This window comes from Myxine glutinosa, chromosome 1 (assembly GCF_964187855.1).
Source record: "Myxine glutinosa chromosome 1, kmMyxGlut1.1, whole genome shotgun sequence".
NCBI lineage: Eukaryota > Metazoa > Chordata > Myxini > Myxiniformes > Myxinidae > Myxine > Myxine glutinosa.
Window position 1 is genome coordinate 371,127,038 of NC_136261.1, and position 25,330 is coordinate 371,152,367.

General features: G+C 45.0%; 1 protein-coding gene across 2 annotated transcripts; it reads left to right on the forward strand.

The window, feature by feature from the left end:
* The first annotated feature begins 545 nt into the window (after positions 1 to 545).
* Positions 546 to 12,456, forward strand: LOC144889524 (uncharacterized). 2 transcript variants are annotated; one of them, XM_078770090.1, is made up of 3 exons: positions 546 to 1,525; positions 5,298 to 5,500; positions 8,544 to 12,456. In XM_078770090.1, exon 3 carries the CDS (start codon positions 8,881 to 8,883, stop codon positions 10,132 to 10,134), a length of 1,254 nt encoding a protein of 417 aa, XP_078626216.1. In that variant the 5' UTR covers positions 546 to 1,525; positions 5,298 to 5,500; positions 8,544 to 8,880; the 3' UTR covers positions 10,135 to 12,456. The 2 variants fall into 2 exon arrangements, with proteins under 2 accessions (XP_078626216.1, XP_078626215.1); XM_078770089.1 differs by having other exon boundaries at positions 5,298 to 5,414.
* The last annotated feature ends 12,874 nt before the right edge of the window (positions 12,457 to 25,330 follow it).

Here is a 25,330-nt window from a genome sequence, read left to right on the forward strand (position 1 = left end):
CAGATTACAAACTGGCGGCCTGTGTCATTGCTAAATACTGACTACAAGATTGTGTCAAAAGTGCTTGCAATGTGTCTTAAGAAGGTCATCTCTTTCTTAGTTGGAAATGACTAAACGTATTGCATACCTGAATGATCCATTTATGACAGTGTTGTTTTTGGTTGGAGATTTGATTACTATTGGTCAAACTGCGTCTCATGGTTTTGGGTTATTACTCATGGTTTGGGTTTTGGGTTTTGGGTTAGGAGAAAGCCTTTGACAGTGTGGATCACTCATTTTTGTTTGCAGTTCTTACTCGAGCAGGATTTGGAGAAAATTCATTTCTTGCATAAAACTTTTATATAACAATGTATCATGCCTGCTAAAAGTAAATAACAGTCTGTTTCATCCTTTACCCTTTCAGTGCGGCATCCGTCAGGGCTGTCCACTGTCAGGCATGTTGTACACACTGTCCATCGAACCTTTACTGGCACTCCTTCATACCACCTTATCTGGGTTGTCCTTGTCAAACAATTCCAAAGTTGTTACGTCAGTGTATGCAGACGACTTGTGTGTTGTGGTTGTTGTGGAATAAAATATTCATATTAACAGTCCCCATATTGTTAATATTACAGAATGTGATCTGGTGTAAATATGCTCTATGGTGCAGTTTGGTAAAACTCTGAATCCTCTTGAATTATTTTTAGCCTCTGTTAAGAGCCAACAGGTGGAGGCATTGGTCAAGAGAGTTAATTTAAGGGACAGAATGTGTAACGCTCTTGGACGGCCATCTGTGTCTATCAAGATAGCCTATGTTCCATCTATGGAACACAGGCTAGAAAATGCATCTGTCACCTCTCTGACAGCTTCAAGCATGGGCAAATTCCCCCTCAGACAGTTCATAAGAAAGTGACCTCTCAAAGGGGTATGAAGTACTTTTAGCTTTCTATCCCAAACTATGGCCAAATAAGGCTTTTGAATGAGAAGCAGAGACGCTTGCAAGCTCTCATGTCCCAGGGGTATTCACCCCTGGGTTGACCCCTGCATGCTCTAAGATCAAAGGAGTTTTCTCTTTATAACCGAGAGAGAGCAACTGAAAAGGGTGAAAACTGGGAGAGCGACTGGAGAGGAGTGAAGTTCTGAAGACCAGTTGAACTGATCAAGCAGCTTGAGAGATTGGTCAACAATGAGAAGAAGCCCCAGCTACGACCGGCAGAACGACGTCATTAAGATCTAGAATTAGTACGTTTATTTATACAGCAAAACTCTCAAAAGTCAATAAAACATTGATTTTGTTAAAACGAGTTTCTTGAAGTTTCAGTGGTAGAATAAAGAAATTATATTACAAATTGGTGGTCCATTGGGAATCGACTGCACAGACCAGGTAAGCTTTTGTTTTGTTATCTGTGTAGTACGATGTTAATCTGCGAAAATTGTCCAGTTTTTGAGTTGTTTTGTGTATTTTTGTTGTTATGTGGAAGGTGGGGAAAACCACAAGGCATACCTCTTCGTGGTTGGACCATTGGTCCTCCCCGGAGTCTTTAAGGTGTGTAGAAACCCTGGAACATGTTTCAGAAATCATGACAATTATTTTTTCTTTTCAAAAATTTCCCCCCCCCAAAAAATAATTTTTTAATTTTTAATTTATTTTCTTTCTTTTTTCCCCTTCTTCTTTTTCTCTAGTTTGGGTTCTTTTTTCGGTATATTATACGAGTTCAAAGAGCCACTAACGGACCCCCTGGGGCCTTAGAGAAAGGGTGCTGCATTCGTCTTGTCATGTACAACTGAAATATGGATTTTGTATATTTCTTGTTCATTTCATGAACGTCATGAATTCATGAAATTGAACGTCAATTTTGTAAATATCTTATAAATGATTTCCAGTTTAATAGTCTGCATTAAATATCTACTCGTTTTCGTGATTAAACGACTTATAAGTGTGCCGATTTTCCCGTTGACATAATGGTTGAGATCCTGCTTGGTTGTGACCACAGAAACGAACAGATTGCAGAATGGACACTATTTGATTGATTAATTATCGATTATAATCATATTAGCGGTTTTTGTAAAAAGCGATTTTATACAGCGTCTGTACAGTAAGCCAAATAATGGTAAAATCGACTGGCTCGATTTTAAGTCATAAAAAATTCCATTGTGGCACAAATATGGGTTTTTGTACCTTCATAAGAGTTAATTTGAAGCGGCTTGGACGCACGTCTGCATTTTTATGCACATTTATGTGTGTGACTGGCCAAATGTGCTCTTAAGAACACAAGAAATTGTAATCTTATGATGTTCTGACAGGGAATGACTTGATGAAGTGCACCATCAATTCATTTTTCCCATGAAAGACAGTTATGTAATTTTAATTTATAATGTAATGTAATGTAATGTAATGGTTGTAATGTAATGTAATTTTTTAAAGTTTTCCATGTAATCTCCAAGTAAGATTCGCACACACTGATGCCGGTAATTGTATCCTGCCACTGGACGTGCAGGCAGGTCCTCATAGCAACCACTTGGTGATGTGTGGGAATGCCTCCAGGTCCCGATGTCCACATATTACATATGGGATCAGACGCATTTTTTCTTTCAATGTAACCTCTTTCATCCTCTCCCGCCCCACCCCCCCCCCAACCTTCCCCCGTCCTTCACCCCCCTCCCTCCTTTCATTTCCTGCCCCCTCCTTCCTAACTCCTCACCCTCACCCCATCCAACCATTATCCAACTCCCTTCCTGCCCCCCTTTTTTTTTTCTTCCCTTCTGCGTCCCTTTCCCCTTCCTTTTTTCTCTCCAAACTTACTTTTTACCTGTATATTTACATCCTGATTAGAAAAAATAATAATATATTTTTAGGATTTTTTATGACAGCGGCCATCTTGGATGACAGCTAAAAATCATACAATCAAGATACAAATTAATGAGAGGCAATCCCATGCCACTGGGATACGAAATCTCTAAACATTAGAATCATGGGATGTACATTTGATAATTTCATATTTTCACCTGTCTTTTCAAAATTTTCAAAAGAAAAAATTTTTTCTCTCTTTTTTTTCTTTTTCAGTCCTTTTCCTTTTTAACACCCACCCGTGATGTGTGGTGGGGTGTTGCCTTCCCCATTTTAAACTACCCCCTTCTTCGTTTCCCCTACCCCTTCTTTGGTAGAGATCTTATATGGAGGGGTACTTGTTTGGTAGATAAAAGGTACTGCATGTTGGCAGCCAAATTTGTGGCTATTTAGGCCAAACAAATTTGGGAGACAATTGTAATTACATACGTGAGTTACAGATGAGTATTGGGGAGGTCATAAGGGAATTTATTGAAATAAGATACCATGACATTTGGCAAGGCAATTAATAGAGGACAAGACAAAAATTATACCTGTTATGATGAAACAAAAATTTAGATCTGTTTTTACATGAATGAATTTACATGTACATGAATTTGTTGACCCCAACCCAATCCTAACCCTAACCCCATCCTACCATCATCCACCCCCTCCAAGTCATGTCATATTACTGATTGTATAAGGCACGTTGCGCTGTTTTTTCCTTTTTTTCTTTCTTTTTCTCGGGATCCTATAGGATTGTTGATCCCATATCCCATTGGATCCCATGTTGATTTAGCATATCACCTTATTATGTGGTCTCTCTGTGTTTTTTGTGTGTGTGGGTATGTGCCCTTTATCCTCACCTCTCTTCCCCCCCCCCCCCCCCCCCTCAAAACCAGGGTCCCGTACTGCTAAAATCATTTGTGCAATGGTACGACAGTTTAAATGGTTAAATGTCACTCTATGAGTGTAATGGTTCGCACAGAAGTTCAGGGCAGGGGACAGGATTAACACAATCTCTGAAAGCCTTGTAAGGAAAACAAGATATAAAACCAAGTTATGAGTGCGACCAATGATACACAGCTATCTTTAGGTTAACTGAACAATGAGTGTCGTATTTCGCATAGTATTAATACCCCTAAGGGAGCCCCGCCCCCCCCCCCCCAGCCTCATTCCTCCCTTGTTTGCTTTCTCCTCTTTCAGTGCTTCTTGCCCCTTCTCACACTCCCTTGGCCCACTTTTTTTTACTCCTCTTTTGCTTCTTCTTTTACCTGTTTTCCCCTTTCATAGTTCTCATTGTTTTCTCTCATTACTGATGAGATTGATCATTGTCATCATGATTGTAATCATCATTGTCATCATGATTGTCATCATTGTTGATCATTGTTGATGTTCATTCTCAAATTTTGTTAATGATACTGTTTCATTGTTGATTATACCACGTGGATGTGATGATACAGGCAAAGTTTGTCTTTTGGAATGAATGATTATGGTATGACTATGATTATGATAAAGGTTTTACAATCATGACGATTGTTATGATTGTCAGGCATGTGATCATTAGGTTTTGATGTAAATTGATTGCATGGGCTTTAAGGATAGCTTTACAGCCCTGCAGGATTAATGATGTATTACAAGTCACAAAGTTTGTTGGAGTGTTGAAATTTCAGTATGATTGGATTGCATTGGTAAATATTATGAATTAATTGCCATTCATTGGTACACATTTCAGGAATCTTACAACATTTTAATTGTCAAGAACTTTGGGTATCATTCAAAATGAGACATATTGTTTTTTTTCTCTCTCTCTCTATTTCCCAATGAACTGGTTCATATCTGTCTGATCAATTTGACTGATTGTCTCACAAATGAAGGGTTGAGTTGCCTTCAGTGGTTGTTAAACTTGAATTTGTGATCAGACAGGATTAAAAAATATGTCAGATATGATCCAGAGGCAGAACGGTGATTTGTCAATTGACGGAAGGTATGGATCAAAGGTGACGACCATGATCAAATATCTCCGCCAGAGGACGGAACTGTTTTGGCAACATTGGAAAAAGGCTTAGGTATAGAGTAATGTTGATCCCATATCATAGTTCAGTATCAGACATTGGTTTCAATTCAGTATCAGACTGATAAATGTGAATTTTGATATTATCATTTATGATATTTTATTATATATTATTATTAGAATTTTATTGATGAATATTGATAAATTGATTGAAATTGCATAATTGAATTGATCTGATTCTGATCTGATTGATCTGATTGATTCTGATCTGATTGATTTAATCTGATCTGATTTAATTTAAATTTTATTTAATCAAGTCAATTGATGGATGAATAAATTGATTGTCTCAAGAAAGGAACTTTGAGATATTTGTGAAACATCAATGTGAAGACAACCTTGGAAAACGAGCAAGGTGGTGAGTCTATAGTTATATAGTTACATTATATGTGGTTATTTTCTGTGATTTCCCCTCAACAGAACAACTTACTGATCCAGACTCATCTGCAACAGAGTACAATCAGTGAGATTGGGGTGTGGAAAAGCCACAGGACAGGGAGACTCTCTGGAAATCACCTGAAGTCATCGATTGAAAAGGTGGAGCGATACTTCCTGGGAGACCACAGAGTGGAGCTTATAGGAATAAGCTAGAAAACAACGCATTCAACGCTACTCTGTATGAGGTGGAACAAACTTCAGAGATTTTTGCAGTACACACAGTTGATAGTGGGTACAGGTGTAGTCCGATGTGTAGTCCCAGTAGTTATTTGGTACATTAAGTGAGTATAGAGTGTTACTCACACACAGGCAAAATGGGAAGTGGACTCTGCAAGAATAAACAAGGTCAATTAGACTTGAGTCAAAGAGGTGCTTGTATCAACTCCATGTATCAGAAATATGGTGCGGAATCACTTAAAGATGTGGAATCCTGGCATGAATGGACTAAAGGACTAAAAAGGGAATTCCCACAGGATGGCACCTTTGACAGGAACATATTGGAAACACTCAGAGAAGAATTGAAAGCCAGGAAGAGACAGAAGTTCAAGGTAGACTGGCTAGCATTCTATTATTGGGATGTTGAATCCAGGAAATGGGAACAGCAAGAAAGGACAATGGACCTAGAACTTAAAAAAAAGAAGAATACAGGATACATTGGAGGAGATAAATGCACAACTGCCCTCGAAAATAGGAATAAAAGTGACAGTTGTCCCATCTGATTCCCATTTGTCTCCCCAAAAAGAACAGTACAGAGAATTTTTTTATGGTTCAGGAGATAACCAGAGATTGGAGTGGCAACCCAGAGACCAAGAGTTTTTTTTTTTTTTTGTCTACTGAATCGAGGCTCGTGAAAGAGCTAACATTTATTTCACAAACAAATCAACCAGACAAACAAAATATACAAAAAGAGGGAGTGGAAGACAAGATGGGGAGAGAAGGGGAAGCACACAACCACAACATTTGAGAGCAGGGAGAAGTGTGGGAAGGAGAAGGCTTGGGGGCAGGAGGTGTGGGAAGGGGGGGGGGGGGGGGGGAGAGGTATAAAACACAAGATGTTGCCCAAACACAAGAGAGGTAAGATGCAGCCCAGAAATACAAGTGAACAGGTGGACAGACAAGCAAATGACAGAAATCGATGTTTCAAGTGTGGAAATATGGGACACTGTAAACGACGTTGTCCTTATTCAAATAGGAAGACTAGTTCATAGGACAAACCAAGATCAAGGGTACCAGTGCTTACCAGTACCTCAGATACCGATTAGGCCTTCATTGCTGCAGATCCCAAATGATGAATGGCCTCAACAGATTAAATCATTAGACCAACATGAATAACTGTTGATGCTTCTTGTGTCTGAAAAGTTTTCGGAGCAAGAATGATTTTTACTTTTTTGCTTATTAGCGAATTAATAATTAATTGATCAAATGCCAAAATTGGATATTTTTTTTGGATAATGAATTTAAAGATCCAGAATTAGAGTTCATTCTGGAAGCCTCATATTTGCCAATTATAAATGTGGTTTTAGGGAGCATTTGGGCAAAACAATTTTTTAATTTTTTTTTACAAAAGTGTGGAACATTGCTTTGCAAAATTTTTTGGAAACCAAGTGACAAGCGTCACATGATCATCAGGTGGGCATTTTGGACTATTGTTTTGCATGATTGATAGGTCAGTGGTCGACTGACATGTTAATGGATGTGTTGTCAAATTTGGATAAATTATTGTGGGACCCAAAAGGGTAATTTCAATGTGACATTATAGGGGTTTTTCTAAGCATAAACTTTTTGTCTATTTGTGTATTAGAGTTTCTAAAATTAAAGGATAAATTTTACGAAATTGAAAAAAAAAAATTGACACCCATCTTGATCTGTTATTAATGGTTCCAACGCAAACAAATATACATAATGCATGGGTTTGTGTATGTTTGTGTGTCAATGTTTGTGTTTTTTTTTTTTGGCAATCTTATAAGATTGTTGAAACCGACAATGTGTTCATCTGGAAATAGATAGTTTAATGTGGATGGGATCGAATATCCAGAGAATTCGTAAAATAAAATAGAAATATAATTTGATTATGAACATTATCTCTTTTGTCAAGGGAGATGGAATATAAAGATTTGATGTGCTAGGTTATGAACAGCCATTAATTAATGGTAAAATTGTGAGTAATCTTGGGATTCCATTTTTGATAGAATTTATATGAGAATAACAGCTATTTATGGATATGGCCTTCATAAAAAATGAGTGAGTACAAAATTAGCCAAATTTGGAAGAGGTCTTACACTGACTTCCCAGAGTACTGTGCTCATGGATTTTTGACATATATAAACTTGACTTTTATCAGCATATAAATTGCGCTGTATGTATGGATGTGTCTTAGACATAGATGATATGGGCAGATAGTAAAGAAAATTTTGTTGAATTGAACTATTGTGAGTTTTAAAACGGAATGCATTGTGAATCTTAAAACCAAGGGGCAGACATGAACGTGCTGTTACGTTTTTTTACACTCAGAACACGATGTTACATGTACCTGCAACATATTTTGTTAATCTGGCACACCTATATTGGCATATAGGTGTTAGTAGTATTCACTAAGTTGCATAGAAATGGATGAGCAACAGTTAAGGGGGCATACAACCACTTATTTGGATATTTTCTACAAAAGTAGGGGTTTCAATAAATGGTAGCTGTACACATGGGATTCATCAAATTAAGTTATGGAGTTTAAACAAAGTTACTGGTAAACAGAAGGGGAAGGGATAGTAAATAAATTCTTCAATGCTGGGTAAATTAAGTGAGATATTACAAAGACTTATAAGAGCTATTGTTCTTCCTTATAGCAATAGAAAGAAAATTAGATCTGTTTAAAAAATGAATTTGCTGACCCTTTGAAGTTAATTCTTTGAATTGATTGTTTTACTAGTATTTGGAGTTCAAATTGGGAATGGTCTGGTAGAGTTTTGGTTAAAACCTTTGGTTGCGGTATTTTGGAACGAATTCACAGATCATAGGAAGATGATAAGAATAGAAACATAAAATGGACCCCGGGAGATAGGGGGATTAGGATAAGGCAAATAATCAGATTTATGTTACATATTAAGGGATGTTACTTTATTTACCTTTTAGGAAGCTTGCTAGTTATGAGTTCGGTATAATGTTGAATTTCATTGACATATAATTATGCTATAGGTATGGACATATACAAGGGGTTCCTCACATGTTTTACAGATGGATACAGGTGGGACAAAGGGAAAGACATTATCAAGACAAGCCGACAAATCAGGGGAAAACAGAGACTTCTACTTCGGATACTCCTTGAAAATGGTGATATTAATCCTAGGAATGAGTTCTCTAGTGGTGGGGACTCTGTGTTGCATGCATTATTTCGGGGTAATGCAAGCAAAAAACGCAACATTGGTGGCCGACATACAGATATATGATTATGCGGTACGACATAAACAAAGGAGAAGTTTGATGGAAGATAGGGACACACCTTTAGGACCCGATGGATTACACGGGATTAATACTTTTTTACATTTAGCCCACACAAGGGCTGGCATAGCAAATGAAAGTAATTGTTGGATATGTACACAAATGCCGCATTCTAGTGAGATCGGAGTACCATTGGAGGCCGTTCCTTTTTGGTTGGGAAGAGTTATGTAGCCGTTTCCCTCACACCCTGATAGCATCAGATTTTGACAGCCAAATGTCAGGGGAAATGGGATGGCAAAAAGGAGGATATAATTGTTACCAATTCAAGGACAGTTATAGACCTGCATATGATAAGAACAAAATGCCGTCTTACATGACCATTCAACAGCAAATGACAGGATTAGTGTGTATCACCAGACCCCAAACGCCTGCGCATAATAGGTCTATGGGAACCTCTAAATGCCACAATTATGGTCGCGAAGAAGGCTGGATGAGAACACCGGTCCCACTAGGCCCAAATGGCATGAAGGGTTTAACTTTATATTGGGAAGGCATGTGGGGAATGGACAACACATGGACATATAATAATACGTATTTTAGATGTGGACACAAGGCATATCCGTATCTTCCATCAGGATGGTCAGGATCATGCTTTCTTGGGTTTGTACTTCCACACATGCGCTTGTTAACAACGTCACCAATGCGTATCCTGCATTCTAGGCAGAAAAGAACTGCTAGTATGGGAGAATGGGTTGGAATGGTAGTATTTCCATTTTATGGAACCTGGAAGGCAGGAAATGAACTACGGCAAATGGCATTGGCTATAGAAACATTGGCAAATAAAACGGCTAGTGGATTGACACAACTTACAAGTGAGCTGGCAGCAACACGAACCATGGCATTACAAAATTGTATGGCATTAGATATGCTGTTAGCAGAAAAAGGAGGTACATGCGCAGTGATTGGTACAGATTGTTGTACATACATACCTGATAATTCGGGAGACGTTTATAACATAGCCAATACAATAAGACAAGAGGGAGCAAGATATCACGATTATGTGAAAGGGGGTGCCTTTGCATGGCTAGAAAACACATTGGGAGGAGTAGCAGCTGAGATACTCCAATACTTGTTTATTGGATTAGTAGTTATATTGGCAATAGTTTTAGTGGTGGCTTGCTTGAAAACCTTAGTGACGGTGGATTTGAATAAAATAACAAACAACACTATGATAGTGCAAGCAGCCACAAAAGAGGAAATAAAAGAAGCAACGAATGAGGAAATAAATGTGGAACCACAAGAGAAAGACTTCTATGGCGACATGAATACTGAGATTCAAAGATTGAATCAAGTGATGTTGCAAATGAATACAGTAGAGTTAAAATAAGGGCATAACAAAATGTTGTGAATTGTGTCCGTTTTACAAGATCGATGAACTCATATCACCACAAATTACACTGTTAAAGAAAAACAAAAAGTGGGGAGGACTATGATAATAATACATTATGCATAGTTTGCTTGTTTGCAAGATTTGTTGGGAATTAGATAATCCTGTTTGTGATTTCAATCATATATACTCATTATTAATGCATTTATTTTCTTTGAGTTGTGTTACAATACCTGCATGAGTTTAATTTTTGAATTATATTAACCTGAAAGCAATTGTGGATGCTATTCTTAGTTTAGTAGTGTAAAACACATACCTGATTTGAATATTATTCGTGTGAAGCTGTTGGAAGATATACATGATTAGTTTTAAAATATAGGGATTTCATGTTATGATGTACCCCATCTGATTCAATCTGTGTGGAGAGCAGATATAAATGTGGCTGAGTAAAGGGAAGACCAGATCACATCCCAAATGGAGTGATAACGACATCTGGGAAGAAGTTTGAGAAAGGACAATTTGTGAAAAAATGAAGATAATCTTGGCATACACCCTCCTTCTCAAAGAATAATATAAAAAAAAATAACCACCTTTAGAGGCCATTTTTCCCCGCAAAGCGGAAGCGGAGCTCCTTCTCAAAGAATGATGAAGAAATACTCCTTTGTAAGGTGGATGTTTACCTTCACCAAGGGAAAATTATGTAACCATTTGTCTGGATCACACTGCAACATATGGAAAAGGGCGATCACTTACTTTTGTTCGAATACCTCAAACATTCATCACATCAGCAATTGCAGGATGACGACATTTTACCTGCAACTTCTACGGGATGCGGTGATGTGTGTCGTTACTTCACCAACTTCCGGGGAGCCAGCATGGAGCTGCAAGCGAACGGCTGTGCCTTTTCCTTCACAACAGCTGTGCACGATTCTGCTGGGTGCTCCTGGTATGGACCATGGACAACTTGAGTACCATGGTCCCAACATCATTGCGGATGCATCTGGCATCCCTGCTCCACATTTTGCTGGCCAATCGACATCACATCAACACTTGCTCCATACTCACGATGAGTGAGGAGGCAAGTCGACTACAACTGGACAAAGGCCTTGTTCAAATCTACTATGGCTCACAGCAAGAGTGGCAAGGATGCTGCATGGAGAGCAGGGTCAGTCTATGACTCTGCCCAGCTATCACAACAGCAGAAAATCCTACGCAAATAGTGTAGGTGCTATGAAGACATCAGAAGGAAAATGTTTCATGCTGGAATTTCAAACACAAGTGATCAGCCCCTTTTTTCAAACAAAGAAAGTCAATATTTGATTGAAGGCAAACGTTTTGCCAAATGTTGCAAATGCTTTATTATTTTAATGATGGACTGAAATTATTGTGTCTTGGTAAAGGTGAAATGTTTTGTGACCTTTATGCAAATGAGTTGAATTGAATTATCAACATGGGAAGAGTCGATGAACAAGGAAATGTATTGTGATCAAAATTCTTCCAGAATGACGGTGTATGCCTTAGGAAATTGAATTACCAAATTAGTGGTTTGAATATTTAATGTGGTAATGTTTAGATTAATGGTTAATATAAACAAAAAGAAAAAACCAGGGACTGTTGTGGAATAAAATATTCATATTAACAGTCCCCATATTGTTAATATTACAGAATGTGATCTGGTGTAAATATGCTCTATGGTGCAGTTTGGTAAAACTCTGAATCCTCTTGAATTATTTTTAGCCTCTGTTAAGAGCCAACAGGTGGAGGCATTGGTCAAGAGAGTTAATTTAAGGGACAGAATGTGTAACGCTCTTGGACGGCCATCTGCGTCTATCAAGATAGCCTATGTTCCATCTATGGAACACAGGCTAGAAAATGCATCTGTCACCTCTCTGACAGCTTCAAGCATGGGCAAATTCCCCCTCAGACAGGTCATAAGAAAGTGACCTCTCAAAGGGGTATGAAGTACTTTTAGCTTTCTATCCCAAACTATGGCCAAATAAGGCTTTTGAATGAGAAGCAGAGACGCTTGCAAGCTCTCATGTCCCAGGGGTATTCACCCCTGGGTTGACCCCTGCATGCTCTAAGATCAAAGGAGTTTTCTCTTTATAACTGAGAGAGAGCAACTGAAAAGCGTGAAAACTGGGAGAGCGACTGGAGAGGAGTGAAGTTCTGAAGACCAGTTGAACTGATCAAGCAGCTTGAGAGATTGGTCAACAACGAGAAGAAGCCCCAGCTACGACCGGCAGAACGACATCATTAAGATCTAGAATTAGTACGTTTATTTATACAGCAAAACTCTCAAAAGTCAATAAAACACTGATTTTGTTAAAACGAGTTTCTTGAAGTTTCAGTGGTAGAATAAAGAAATTCTATTACATGGTTAAAAACCAGTAATATGTTTTTGAGCTATTCCGTTGTTTTGCCAAATTTGAAGTTGCTTCATCAGCAAGAGTAAACTGGAACAAGAGCTTAGCTCTTTCTCTGTGTCCAGATACCCTTTCCTCATCACGGTCTTCACACGCGGTTCCCCCAACTCTTCCAGGAGGAATGTTATGGAAAATGTATGGGTTTAAATACTGTCCTGTCCATAGCTAGTAAAGACCAGCCCTGGATGAATAGCCGAGACAGTTTTACTCTGAGGCGAACAGCCGAATATATAGCGGTTATTTTTGACGTGCGCGAGAGGAAAGAGATGTGAGGTATGTATCTCACGAAACACATGGGTTTATTCTGAAACCACAAACAAGTAAACACGACAAGGAAATTCAAAAAATAAGTTTTAATGAAAATAAATCAAGAAATAAAATGAAGGCCGAGGTAAAACGAAATCCTATTTTGAGGTCTCACACAGTCTCAAAAACACACAAGTTAAAGATAAAATGAAAATATAACCCCTTCAGCCGACACTTAACTTGGCGTCGCAATGAGTACTTTTAGGAGTTTGGTGGCTGTTGAAACTGGGGTAGCCAGTCGTGTGGGAAGTGCTCCAAAATGGCGGCGTCTAACGCCATGCGTCGAAGGCACTACAAGCGTGAGGCAAACAAATTAGACGGCCTCCTTTCGATTCTCTCCCGTCAAGTGCAATGCAGCCATCAGCTTCCAAGACCCTAGCAGTCGTCCAAAACCTTGTGCAAAACACTGCTGACGCAGCAAAGAGCTCCTCGCTTCCCAAAACGTGCCCAACACAGTCAGCACACAATCGTCCATGATCATAACAAAATCGTCCCTTCTTCTCCGAGCAAGAACCAGGCAAGAGAGGGACGCACTCTTCTTCCTCCTCTTGAGACCCAATCACCCAATGTCCCTCCCAGTTCACCCTGCCCACAACATCTCGGCTAATCATGTCCCTCAGGGTCGTGGCCTGTTTCTTATTGTTTCTTTAGAGGCGGGGCTTAGTCCGATCGGCAATGTTCGGATTCTGTCGGCATGCATTGGACGGTTGTTGTCATTAAAAGTATGTTTTTCATGGCCAGCCTTGCAAATGTAAAACCTAAAAGGAGAGTCAGAGAAGGAAATCACATACTGGGGAAAACTAACCTTAATCCCTAACTAATTATCACTGCTTCACCCCTCGTGTGAGGACACATAAACAATCTTAAGCTACAGTTTCCCTCCTTAAATACATCGAGTTTTCTCCTATGCATCCACTGTCCATACTATAATTATACAATCCCACCTTTACTATGGGATTCCATCATCTACCCCCACAAACGTAACAATACTTGGGCATCCATTTGGGAACATCAAGCTATATGCAGAAGAACTGGGATGGTTTCCGAGATAACATGAAGCAGAAACGATTAAAATGGAAAGAAATGCTCCATGTCTTGTCACATAAGGCACGGGTTACCATGATAAACAACCTGGAGCTACCAATCGTATGGCATAAGGTCATCGCACTCCAGCATCCTCAAGCTCTGAGCACCAGCATTCAAAAGGGTCTAATTGATTTTTTTCTGGGGAGGCCACCACTGGCTTAAGCGTTTATTTGGAGTTCTGGAAAAGTTTGGTCTCGGAAGTGTTTTTGTTGCTTACATTAAAATTTTATGCAATCAAGTTTATTCATTTTTTAAAATCAATAATGAACTAATACAATAGAGGTGGAATCGTCAGGGCTGCTCTCTGTCTGGTATTTTACATGTCTTGAGAATTGAACCGCTGTCGATAGTGTTTCGGAAATTTATTGTGGGCTTAAAAGTGTTGGCAGAGCATGAAGTGAAAGTATCGGCCGCTGCGGACGACGTTTGTGTTTTGGTGAAAAATGCCAAAGACGTTGGTTTGATTGAAGAGAACTTGGAGTTATTTAACAAAGTGACAACAGCTGTCGTAAATTTGGGCAAAAGCCAGGCCTTGTAGACGTGTCAGGCCAGTGGACCCTTGCCTTCCCTTCCACTTCAGCTCATATGGAGTTTTGAAGGTATTAAATACCTGGGAGTGTTTCTTGGAAATGAAAATGTGGAAAATAAGAACTGGGAGTGGTTGGTGGATGCCTTTGAGCAAAGACTGGTGAAGTGGAGAGGCTTGCATGTTCAACTTCATCCAGGAAACGTGCTCAACAATTTTGTGGCTAGCATCCATTCTGTGGCATCGTTTCAAGACGGTGCAACCCCCAGAAAGTTTGGTGAAAAACCTACAGAGGATTATGGTTGACTTCCTTTGGAGCGGCAAACACTGGGTTCGTCCTGGACTGCTGAGTCTGCCCGTGGGAAAAGGAGGTCAAGGCCTTGTGGACTTTATCAGCAAGGTTATGGCCTTTCATATGACTGCGATTAATAACCCGTGGGGCCATGGAGTTATCTGTGGCCTGGTGGCCTCAGGGTCCATAGTGGTGGTGAGTCCAAGTACGCACCTCGAGAACATGGCTCCTGTGCCGATACATTGGCTGTGCACACTGAAAAATCATCACAAGCTATTGTGGCGGACACAAAAGCCCACTGGCGTGGTGACATCATTCCGCGTACCAAGTGGGCGGTGGCCATGCCCGAGGGGTAGGCGTGGCCTCATGATATACACCGGGCGCGCAGCCCGGAGCGCGTGAGTGTTACAGTGAGCTCCTGAAATAAAGACGCTTATAAGTTACCGCTTGTCCGCTTCCTCCTTGCTCGCAAGCAGCGCGCGTAACGCCGCGCTTTACTGGTGACCCCCTTGACGTTGGATCTGCCGGAGCGATCCTTCCACACGCGACACCATTGCCATGGCCAACTTCATCAAACTTCCCGAATTTTGGGAGGTTCAGGCCGAAGTCTGGTTCGTCCAGGCCGAAGCCCAATTTCAGCTTCGGCGCCTCACCAGCGATGACACGCGCTATTGCCACGTCGTCGCCTCCCTCGGGCCCGGCATGGCCGCTCGAGTTGTGTCCGTCCTTCGCCACCCACCGGACGGCCACAAGTACGAGGCACTCAAGCGGCTACTCCTAGCCACGTTCGGCCTCACGGACGATGCACGGGCCGACCGCCTCCTGGATCTCCCCGAGCTCGGTGACACGCACCTGTCGGTCCAAATGGACCATATGCTGTCACTGTTGGGCGACGAAGCCCCCGGTTCTCTATTCCGGGCGCTTTTCCGTCGCCAACTTCCAGCGCAGGTTCGCCTCGCGTTGGCCGGGACCGGGCTAACGGAACCCCGAGCATTGGCAGCCGAGGCGGACAAGTACTTCGCCGCTTCGGACACGTGGGCGAGAGTCGGCGTGGCCGTCACGGCCCTAGTGGTTGATGCTGCTGATGCTGCTGCTGATGCTGCTGATCCACAGCATCAGCTTATACAGCATACGCAGCATGCTGATACGCACCTCGTGACCGCCGCCACGCCCCGCCCACCGCCGCGGCGAAAACCGCCACCGCGGGGAAACCCGCCAACTCCACCGGCCTGGCGGAGCCAGCCACGCTCCTCCAGCTCCACCACCTGGTGCTGGTTCCACGCCAAGTTCGGCCACGAAGCTCGGCAGTGTCATCCGCCATGCTCCTTCAACAGGTCGGGAAACGCCTGGGCCGGCGCTCAATAGTGGCGATGAGCGCCGGCCATTCGAGCAGCCTGCTGTTCATAACGGACACCTTCTCCGGGCGCTGTTACCTGTGCGACACGGGAGCGCAGGTGAGTGTCGTTCCCGCCGGCACGTCAGACAAGCACGCCGCGGGTGGGGGCCCCGCGCTGCTTGCCGCGAACGGGACGCCCATCCGTACGTACGGAAAACGCTGCCTCTCTCTGCGGTTCGGAGGGCAGGTTTTCCGATGGACGTTCGTCACCGCCGACGTGCCCATGGCACTGCTTGGCGCAGACTTCCTGTGCGCTAATGGGCTCCTGGTCGACGTCAAGCGCAGACGTCTTGTCCAGGCCGAGACGTTCAGCTCGCTCGCTTGTGCGTTGCCCAGCTCAACGAGCGGCTTGCCAAGCGGCTTGCCGAACGGTTCGGTTCCGGCCACGTTGGTCTGTACGCTTCCGGCAGCGGACGCATTCACCCGCCTCCTCGCCGGCTTCCCGGCCCTCACGCGGCCCACCTTCTCGGCGGGGGCCGTCAAGCACGGGGTGGCCCATCACATCCCCACCGTCGGGCCACCGGTCTACGCCCGGGCACGCCGCCTCGAGCCGACGAAGCTGGCGGTGGCAAAAGCGGAGTTCGCTACCCTGGAGTGACTCGGCATCGTTCGGCACTCAGAGAGCGCTTGGGCGTCGCCGCTGCACATCGTGCCGAAGCCCGGCGGGGGATGGCAACCGTGCGGGGACTATCGCCGTCTCAATGACGCCACGACTCCCGACCGCTACCCCGTCCCCCACATTCAGGACTTTTCCGCCCGTTTGGCGGGCATGTCCTTCTTCTCGAAGGTGGACCTCATACGCGGCTACCATCAGGTCCCCGTCAGGCCGGAGGACGTCCCGAAGACGGCGGTCATCACGCCATTCGGACTCTTCGAGGTGCTGCGCATGCCCTTCGGTCTGAAGAATGCGGCTCAGGCGTTCCAGCGACTGATGGACAGCGTCCTGCGTGACTTGGATTTTGTCTACGTCTACCTGGACGATATCCTCGTCACCAGCGCATCCCGCAAAGAGCACCTATGTCACCTCCGCACGCTCTTCCAACGCCTGGGCCAGCATGGCCTGATTGTGAACCCCGCAAAGTGCCGGTTCGGCGCCACCATAATCAATTTTCTGGGGCACCGTGTCACCAGGCACGGAGCCGTCCCCCTGCAGGCCAAGGTGGAGGCGGTGAAGGGGTTTCCGCGCCCCCGCACGATCAGAGGGCTGCAGGAGTTCCTGGGCATGGTGAACTTTTACCATCGGTTCCTGCCCCGTATCGCCCAGCTCCTGCGCCCCCCTGCACGAAGCTCTCCGAGGTAAGCCGGGCAAAGGCGACGTTACCTGGAGCGAGCAGATGGACACGGCGTTCACGGGCGCAAAGCTCGCCTTGGCTAACGCCACCATGCTCACGCACCCGGCGCCCGATGCACCGATCGCCCTCACCACCGATGCCTCGGACTACGCGGTGGGCGCGGTGCACGAGCAATGGGTGCGTGGAGCTTGGCAACCGCTGGCGTTCTTTAGCCGGCAGCTTCGCCCGCCCGAACGCCATTACAGTACCTTTGACCGCGAGTTGCTCGGGCTTCAGTTGGCGGTCAGGCACTTCCGCCATCTGCTCGAGGGCCGTGCGTTCACTGCCTTCGTCGACCACAAGCCGCTGATCTTCGCGATGGGCAAGGTCACCGAGCCGTGGTCGGCCCGGTAGCAGCGTCACCTCTCGGCCGTGTCCGAGTACACGACGGACATCCAGCATGTCGCGGGGAAGGACAACCCGGTGGCGGATTGCCTTTCCCGGGCCGTCACCCACGCAGTCCACCTCGGCATCGACTATGCCCGGATGGCAGCGGACCAGGCCGCTGACCCCGACGTCCAGGCCTTGCGGACCGCTGTCACGGGCCTCCGCATCACCGAGGTGGCGTTCGACGGCGCTGGCGCGGCCCTCTTGTGCGACGTCTCCCTCGGGCGTCCTCGCCCCATCGTGCCCGCGGGCTGGCAGCGTCAGGTGTTTGACGCCATCCACGGCCTGTCCCACCCGGGCGCGAGGGCCTCCCAAAGGCTGATCGCCGACAAGTTCGTCTGGCATGGCCTCCGGAAGGCCGTCCGCGGCTGGCGTTAAAAATCATTTAACAGAGATGATTGTTAAATGTTTTATTATCTATTTCTACCCATCTATTTATACATTTTGTCAATACATTTTGTAATTAACAGATACATATTTTTAGGTTCAAATAAACATACTCATCCACCATTGATGCATACACATTCCTTCAAGGTGAACAACACAATAAATGATGCATACAAATGACAATAAATAGATGGGTAGAAATAGATAATAAAACATTTAAAAATCATCTCTGTTAAATTCCTACCACATGTAATTCCAATGACTGTGTACCTGATTGAAGAGCACCATTCTGTCAACACATTCCTTCAAGGTGAACAACACATCCGCAGATGGCGCAGACCCATCGGCCGATGGGTCTGCATTGTCATTTCTCGTGCATCCACAGATGGGTCAGACCCATCGGCCGATGGGACCGATCCACAGATGGGTTCCAACATCCCCTTCATAAGAGTAGGTTTTGAAGGCTTTGAGTAGTGCTTTAGGTGGGATTTGAGTGGGGGGTTTAATGGGCAAATTTTTGAACATGCCTGTGTGTCCACCAGTTAAAATACCTAAAAGACTCTGAGGACACAAAATAATCCCAAGAACCTAGAAGACCCCGAAGACCCAATGCACCCCAAACACCCAAAATACCACTGAGAACCAAAATACCCTAAAGACCCTTAAATACACCAAATATCCAGAGGACCCAAAATACCCCGGTGACTGAAAGGATCGAAAGACCCAGAAGAATGAAAAGACCCAAAAGATCCCAAGACCCAAAATACTCACAAAGAACCTTAAAGACCCCGAAGACCCCAAAAATCCAGAAGACTGAAAAGATCGAAAAGACCCAGAAGACCGAAAGGACCCCAAAGACCCAAAATACCCCCATAGACCCTTAAATACCCCAAGGATCCAGAGGACCCAAAGGACTCAAATAACTCAGATGTAGAGAACTCAAAAGACTCAAATGACCCAAAAGTGGCTGAAGACCCAAAAGACCCCAAGGACCCAAATGACACAGAGCACACAAAAGACCCTAAGGACTCCAAAGACCCAAAATAAGAGTAATTATGCCTCTTACATTGGTATTGTAGACGGTGGCTTGCAAACCGAGCCTCAATGTCGGTATACAGAAGCGGTATTTTATTAATCACAGTAAATACAAGGCACGGGGAGGTGAAATTTGCTGCACATGATATGCAATTCGCGCAGAGTAAAACGAGTGTCAATTTACGTCTGCATGATGTCTCATAAATAAAGAAGATATACTGAAACGCAAAAGAAACTTACCACCTTTGAAACCTTTAAATATCAACAATAACACTGCGTGTAGTAAATGTGTGAACTTATTTGTGGACAATAGTGTCCTCGCTGTCAGACAAAACGGTCACGGATGGTCACTTGAACCTTCAATGGTCACTTCATAGCACAGCTGTTGAACAGCCGTTTTGACTGTCAGTGATTAGCCAAGGGGTACGGGATGATTTTAATGAGCTGCACGTGATGTCTTGATATTGGCTTTAAAAAGGCCAGTGCAAAATGGGCATTTTGACCGAAAAATTTGACCATTTTGACCATTTTGACCAACTTCAAAAAGACCGAAAACACAAAAGAAATTTACCACTTGTTTGAAATGTAATAAAATTGTAACAGTTCAAAATAAAACAAACCAACAATTGCTAATTGAAACATTGGCATTTTATTGATGACATGTCAAGTTTTTGACATAGATACACCATCTCATCAGTTTGTTCTACAGTACAGAACAGCACAGGGTGCAATGTCAGTCCCCTTTCAATAGCGTGTATGGCCACCATTGTTTTGGATACAGGCAGTGCATCGTCGGCGTATACTGCCTACCAGTCTTTGGATGGATTGCTGCTGGATTCTGTCCCACTCAGTCCTCAATGTCTGAAGCAGCTCTGCCCGTGTCCTGGCCCTGCCAACTACGCGTCTCCCAAGCTCATCCCACAGGTGCTCTATGGGATTCACGTCAGGGGAGAGTGCAGGCCACTGCATGGTGTTGATGTTCTTCCCTTGGAGAAATGCAGTGGTAAAGCGAGCAGCATGGGGACGAGCGTTGTCATGCTGAAAGGTTCTCAGTTCTGGGTGGTCTAGCAGGAATGGCAGCAGATGAGGTCGCAGGATGTTATCCACATACCACTGGGCGTTAAGATTCCCATCCACAACCACCAGTGGCGTCCTGTACCGGCCTGATATGGCTGCCCACACCATCACACTTGGGCCACCCCACCTGTTGGCTTGACGCACACAACAATCGGCATATCGCTCGCCAGTTCTTCTCCAGACACACTCACGCCCATCAGGACTGTCCACACAGAACCTTGACTCATCGCTGAAAGCGACCTCGTTCCACTGCGCCAAGGTCCACCGCTGATGCTGCTGGCACCATCTCTGACGGTTGCGGCGATGGGCAACCGTCATCACGGGGCCTCTGTATGGTCTTCTGGCAGTCAGACCATAGTCATGCAGTCGTCTTCGTGCAGTATCATTGGAGATCCATGGGTTTGCACGCCCCGGAGTTTCTGCCGCAGTGCGGGATGCTGGACGGAATCGATCCCGCAGGTGACTTCGGACCATCTGCCTGTCCTGCCTTGCAGTGGTGACTCTTGGCCTCCCTGATCAAGGTCTGTCATCTGCAGAGTTGTGGAGGGTGTCTCTGTCCACCAGGGCCGATATCGTCTGGTGTGAACAGCCAAGGCAACGTGCCACCTCACGGTAGCTCAGTCCACCTTGCAGCATGCCCAGGGCACGCTGACGTTGATCCCTTGACAATCGTGGCATGTTGATTGAAATGCCCATTTTGCACTGGCCTTTTTAAAGCCAATATCAAGACATCACGTGCAGCTCATTAAAATCATCCCGTACCTCTTGGCTAATCACTGACAGTCAAAACGGCTGTTCAACAGCTGTGCTATGAAGTGACCATTGAAGGTTCAAGTGACCATCCGTGACCGTTTTGTCTGACAGTGAGGACACTATTGTCCACAAATAAGTTCACACATTTACTACACGCAGTGTTATTGTTGATATTTAAAGGTTTCAAAGGTGGTAAGTTTCTTTTGCGTTTCAGTATATAAGCACAGCTGACATTAGGCCCATACTTCAGACTTTGGCATGCGCATGCAGCTGTACCGTCAAAAAGTGTTCCAACTCGTCATTTTTGATGGACCTTATACTGGTAAATAAACAATAATTGTAAAGAGTAATGAAATTATTAAACAATTGGCTAATAGAATACTGTTACGTGGTCCTCCCTGTAACTACCTGGTCTTGGTGACCCCCGGACCGTGGGAGGACCCCGCCAGAAAGATATCTGATTTATACGCTTTCGTAGCGCACTCAATATGAAAGACAAAATAATTCAAGTCAATAAGAAACCCCACACCAAGGATCCGGATTACTTAATAATATATTCTCCATCCATCATCAGCAATCAACAATCCATCAACAATCTTACTAAGATGGCCATCTCATATATTTCCCCCCTTTCCCCACTCACGACCCCTCAATGGTCACTGTCCCTCACAATGTCTCTGGGCCCCTCCCGACCAAGGTGAAGGTCGACTTCTCCGCACACGGGCGGTTGAACGAACCCCTGGCTGACGTGTTCCAAACGTGCACGTCACGTACTGGGGACAGCTGCTGCAGCGCACACCTCCTTGCAAAGCAAAGGGGGCAAAGCAAAGCGCGGCTTGCAAAGCGCGCGAGGCCCAAGGTGCGACCCGTACGCGTCCTTGTAGATGTTGAGGCGAACTGTGCCGGACGCTTGGGTCCATGCACGAACCCACGGCAACTTGACGTGTAATGGGTAATTACCCCGCGCAGGTAACTCCTTTCACCAGACGGGCTTTCAAACGCAGCGTCCCCCATGCTGCTCAATATCGACACCGCTCGTGTCGGAGCTGGGCGAGGAAGAAGAAGATTGCCGCTTCTCCCGGACCTCGTGTCTCTTTTTCTTCTTCCGGTTCACTATCCCGTTTCCGGTCTCCTGTTATCCGGAGCCTCTCTAACCCTTTAACCACAACAACCTTTAATAGAATAAACATTAATAAGCAATGACATGAATAGTAACTCCTCTAAATCCGGGATCCGTAACACTCCCCCCCTTCAAGAAAGAAAGTTTGAACCCCGCGAAAACTTTCTGTGCCGGCCAACTTTGATAAACCAACCCGATACCCCCAAATCATCAGTTCCCCCCGGGCACAATGATCGCATCTCAAAAATAAAGCAACAAACTTTCACCAAAACCCCCCAGAGATGCCAAGGCAATTCCCTCTAGACCAAGCGTCAACCACTTCTAGTTGCTCTTGGATGGAGGCCCAGCTGAGTACTCACTACATGGACGCCTTTAAGAACGTGGAGTTCACGGTTAGTCTGTGTAGGAACGTTCCCTACCGGGATGCCTTTTAAGAACGTGGCGTTCACGGTTAGCCCGTGTAGGAGCCCAGGCTCGGCGGCTCCGCCATATATAGAGTGCTTCAACTTCTCCGGACTCCTAACAGTTACGGTGGGACCCCTTGTCCCAGCAGTCCCCTGACTGGCGGTCTCCTTCTCGGCCAGTCCTCTGCCAATCATTCTTTCGGGAGATGCCGTAACTCTGGGAGCCTCCATAGTAATATCGGCTGCTGCCAACACCAAAACTACCGCCAAGTGGTCCTCTTCTGTAGACCTCTCGACGCCTACGAAATGCCTTCCCTACTGTTATGGTCCGACCCTCCAAATCCTTACCATTCCAATTCTTCTCTGCCTCCCTGGCGTCTCTTGTGCTTGCAAACGTGACAAAGCCGAACCCTCTTGACCGTTGCGTTTTCCTGTCTTTTACCACCCGCACTTCCACCAGCGGCCCATATCTGTTGAAGACAGAGGTCAGAACTTCTTCCTCTGTGTTGAAGTTCAGTCCCCCTACGAATAACTTGAAACTTTTGTCGCCATCCCGAGCTGGGGTGGTGTTATTTCCCCTGCGGGGCTCTTTACCCACCCTCGGGTTACCATAAATTTGCCCCCCGGCCAAATCATTCCCGATAATCACCGATACCCCCTCTACAGGAAGCGTGGCTTGTAAACCGACGGTGACCGGTCCTGACACCAAATCGGATTCCAAATGGATGTCATGAAGTGGGGCACTAACACAGCCACCGATCCCTTGTAACCGAACACTATCACCAGTTGCGGTACTCTTTGACAATGGCAAAATGCCTTCAAGCATTAAGGATTGATGGGCTCCTGTGTCCCTCAATACCCTAACAGGTCTTGGGTTAGTCAAGTCTCCCTCGAGTGAGACAAACCACTCATAAATAAATGGTTGGTAACTCTTCTGTGGGCGATTTCTTACGCTAGCCATCGCATTCGGAGTTGTAATAGTCAGACTCCGCTCTGGGTTGTCCCTTTTCATAAGGTAACAACTGGACATCAAGTGTCCAGGTTTTTTGCAAAAGGCGCAAGTAGGCCCGGAGGAAAAACTCGTGGTGTGCCTCGGGCCCCCCGGGAAATAAGTTTGTCTTGGGCCCGTAGCCCTCTGATTTCGAACAGTTGGGGTATCCGCGTTGTCCCCATAATCCTCTCGAGGCCGCCGCCATATATTGTCGTTCTCCGCACCGGGTGTTCCATAACTCCCCTGCTGGAGTCTAGGCGAGGAGCTAGGTGTGTGGACCCCTATCCGGTGTGTTAAGGCATAATCATCTGCCATGGTGGCTGCGTCCCACAACTTTGGTACTTTCTTTTCCTGCAGGTACACTTTGATGTCCTCGTGGACACACTGTTGAAATTCCTCCACCAGCATCAGGTCACGCAATGCTTCGAAGTTGTTGCCGAATCCTTTCGACTCACACCACCGATCAAACATGTTTTCTTTCACTCTGGCAAACTCCACATGGGTCTCACTCTCCCTCTTCCTGGCATTCCTGAATTTTTGCCGGTAAGCTTCAGGAACCAACTCATAGGCTTTGAGGATGTGCTTCTTCAATACCTCAGAATCTGCACATTGGTCCATTGGTAGCGCCGAATAAATCTCTTGAGCTTTACCCACCAGCACACTTTGCACTAGTATGGTCCAGGCCTCCTCCGGCCAGTTTAATTGTCGAGCCACTTTCTCAAAGTGTGGAAAAAATTGAGTGACTTCCTTTTCACTGAAGGGTGGAACCAGCCTCACATGTCTGCCCACCTCCCAGGTGTTCTGGCTAGGTGTCGACCCCGTCAGCAAGGGTGGTAAATCTCCCCGTTCTCTCATTAAATCCAGCTCCTTGAATTTAATTTCTTGCTGAAGCGCCAGATCACGTTCCTTCAACTCCCTTTCGGCTTTTCTCTCCTCTGCTTCGAGTTCCATGGCAGCTCTCCTCTCCTCTGCTTTTCTCCCTTCTAACCTTTCCTGCAGTTCTCGTTCCACTCTCCTTTCCTCTGCTTGTTTCTCTTCTCTCCTCTCTTCTGCTTTCCTTTCTTCTTCTGCTAACCTTTCCTGGAGTTCTCGTTCCACTCTCCTTTCCTCTGCTTGTTTCTCTTCTCTCCTCTCTTCTGCTTTCCTTTCCTCTTCTGCTCTTTCCTTTTCTGCTTTCCTTTCCTCTGTTTTCATCCTTTCTAACCTTTCCTGGAGTTCTCGTTCCACTCTCCTTTCCTTTGCTTGTTTCTCTTCTCTCCTCTCTTCTGCTTTCCTTTCCTCTTCTGCTCTTTCCTTTTCTGCTTTCCTTTCTTCTTCTGCTCTTTCCTTTTCTGCTTTCCTTTCTTCTTCTGCTCTTTCCTTTTCTGCTTTCCTTTCTTCTTCTGCTCTTTCCTTTTCTGCTTTCCTTTCTTCTTCTTTTAACCTTTCCTGGAGTTCTCGTTCCACTCTCCTTTCCTCTGCTTGTTTCTCTTCTCTCCTCTCTTCTGCTTTCCTTTCCTCTTCTTTGATCCGTTCCTGGCTCCGTAATTGCAACTCCAGTTTCCGGAGCTCAACGTCTTCTGGTTCTTCGGGTAGCCACTGCCAGGCTAACTCGTCCCATGTTCCTTATCCCACCATAGATTGTATCACCGTGGTCTGCAACTCTGCCTTCCTCAAATTAGTCTGGACCTCCAAGTTAA

Excerpts from the sequence above, each read along its gene's own strand:
- LOC144889524 (XM_078770090.1), top strand. The coding sequence starts at position 8,881 with ATGAAAGTAATTGTTGGATATGTACACAAATGCCGCATTCTAGTGAGA.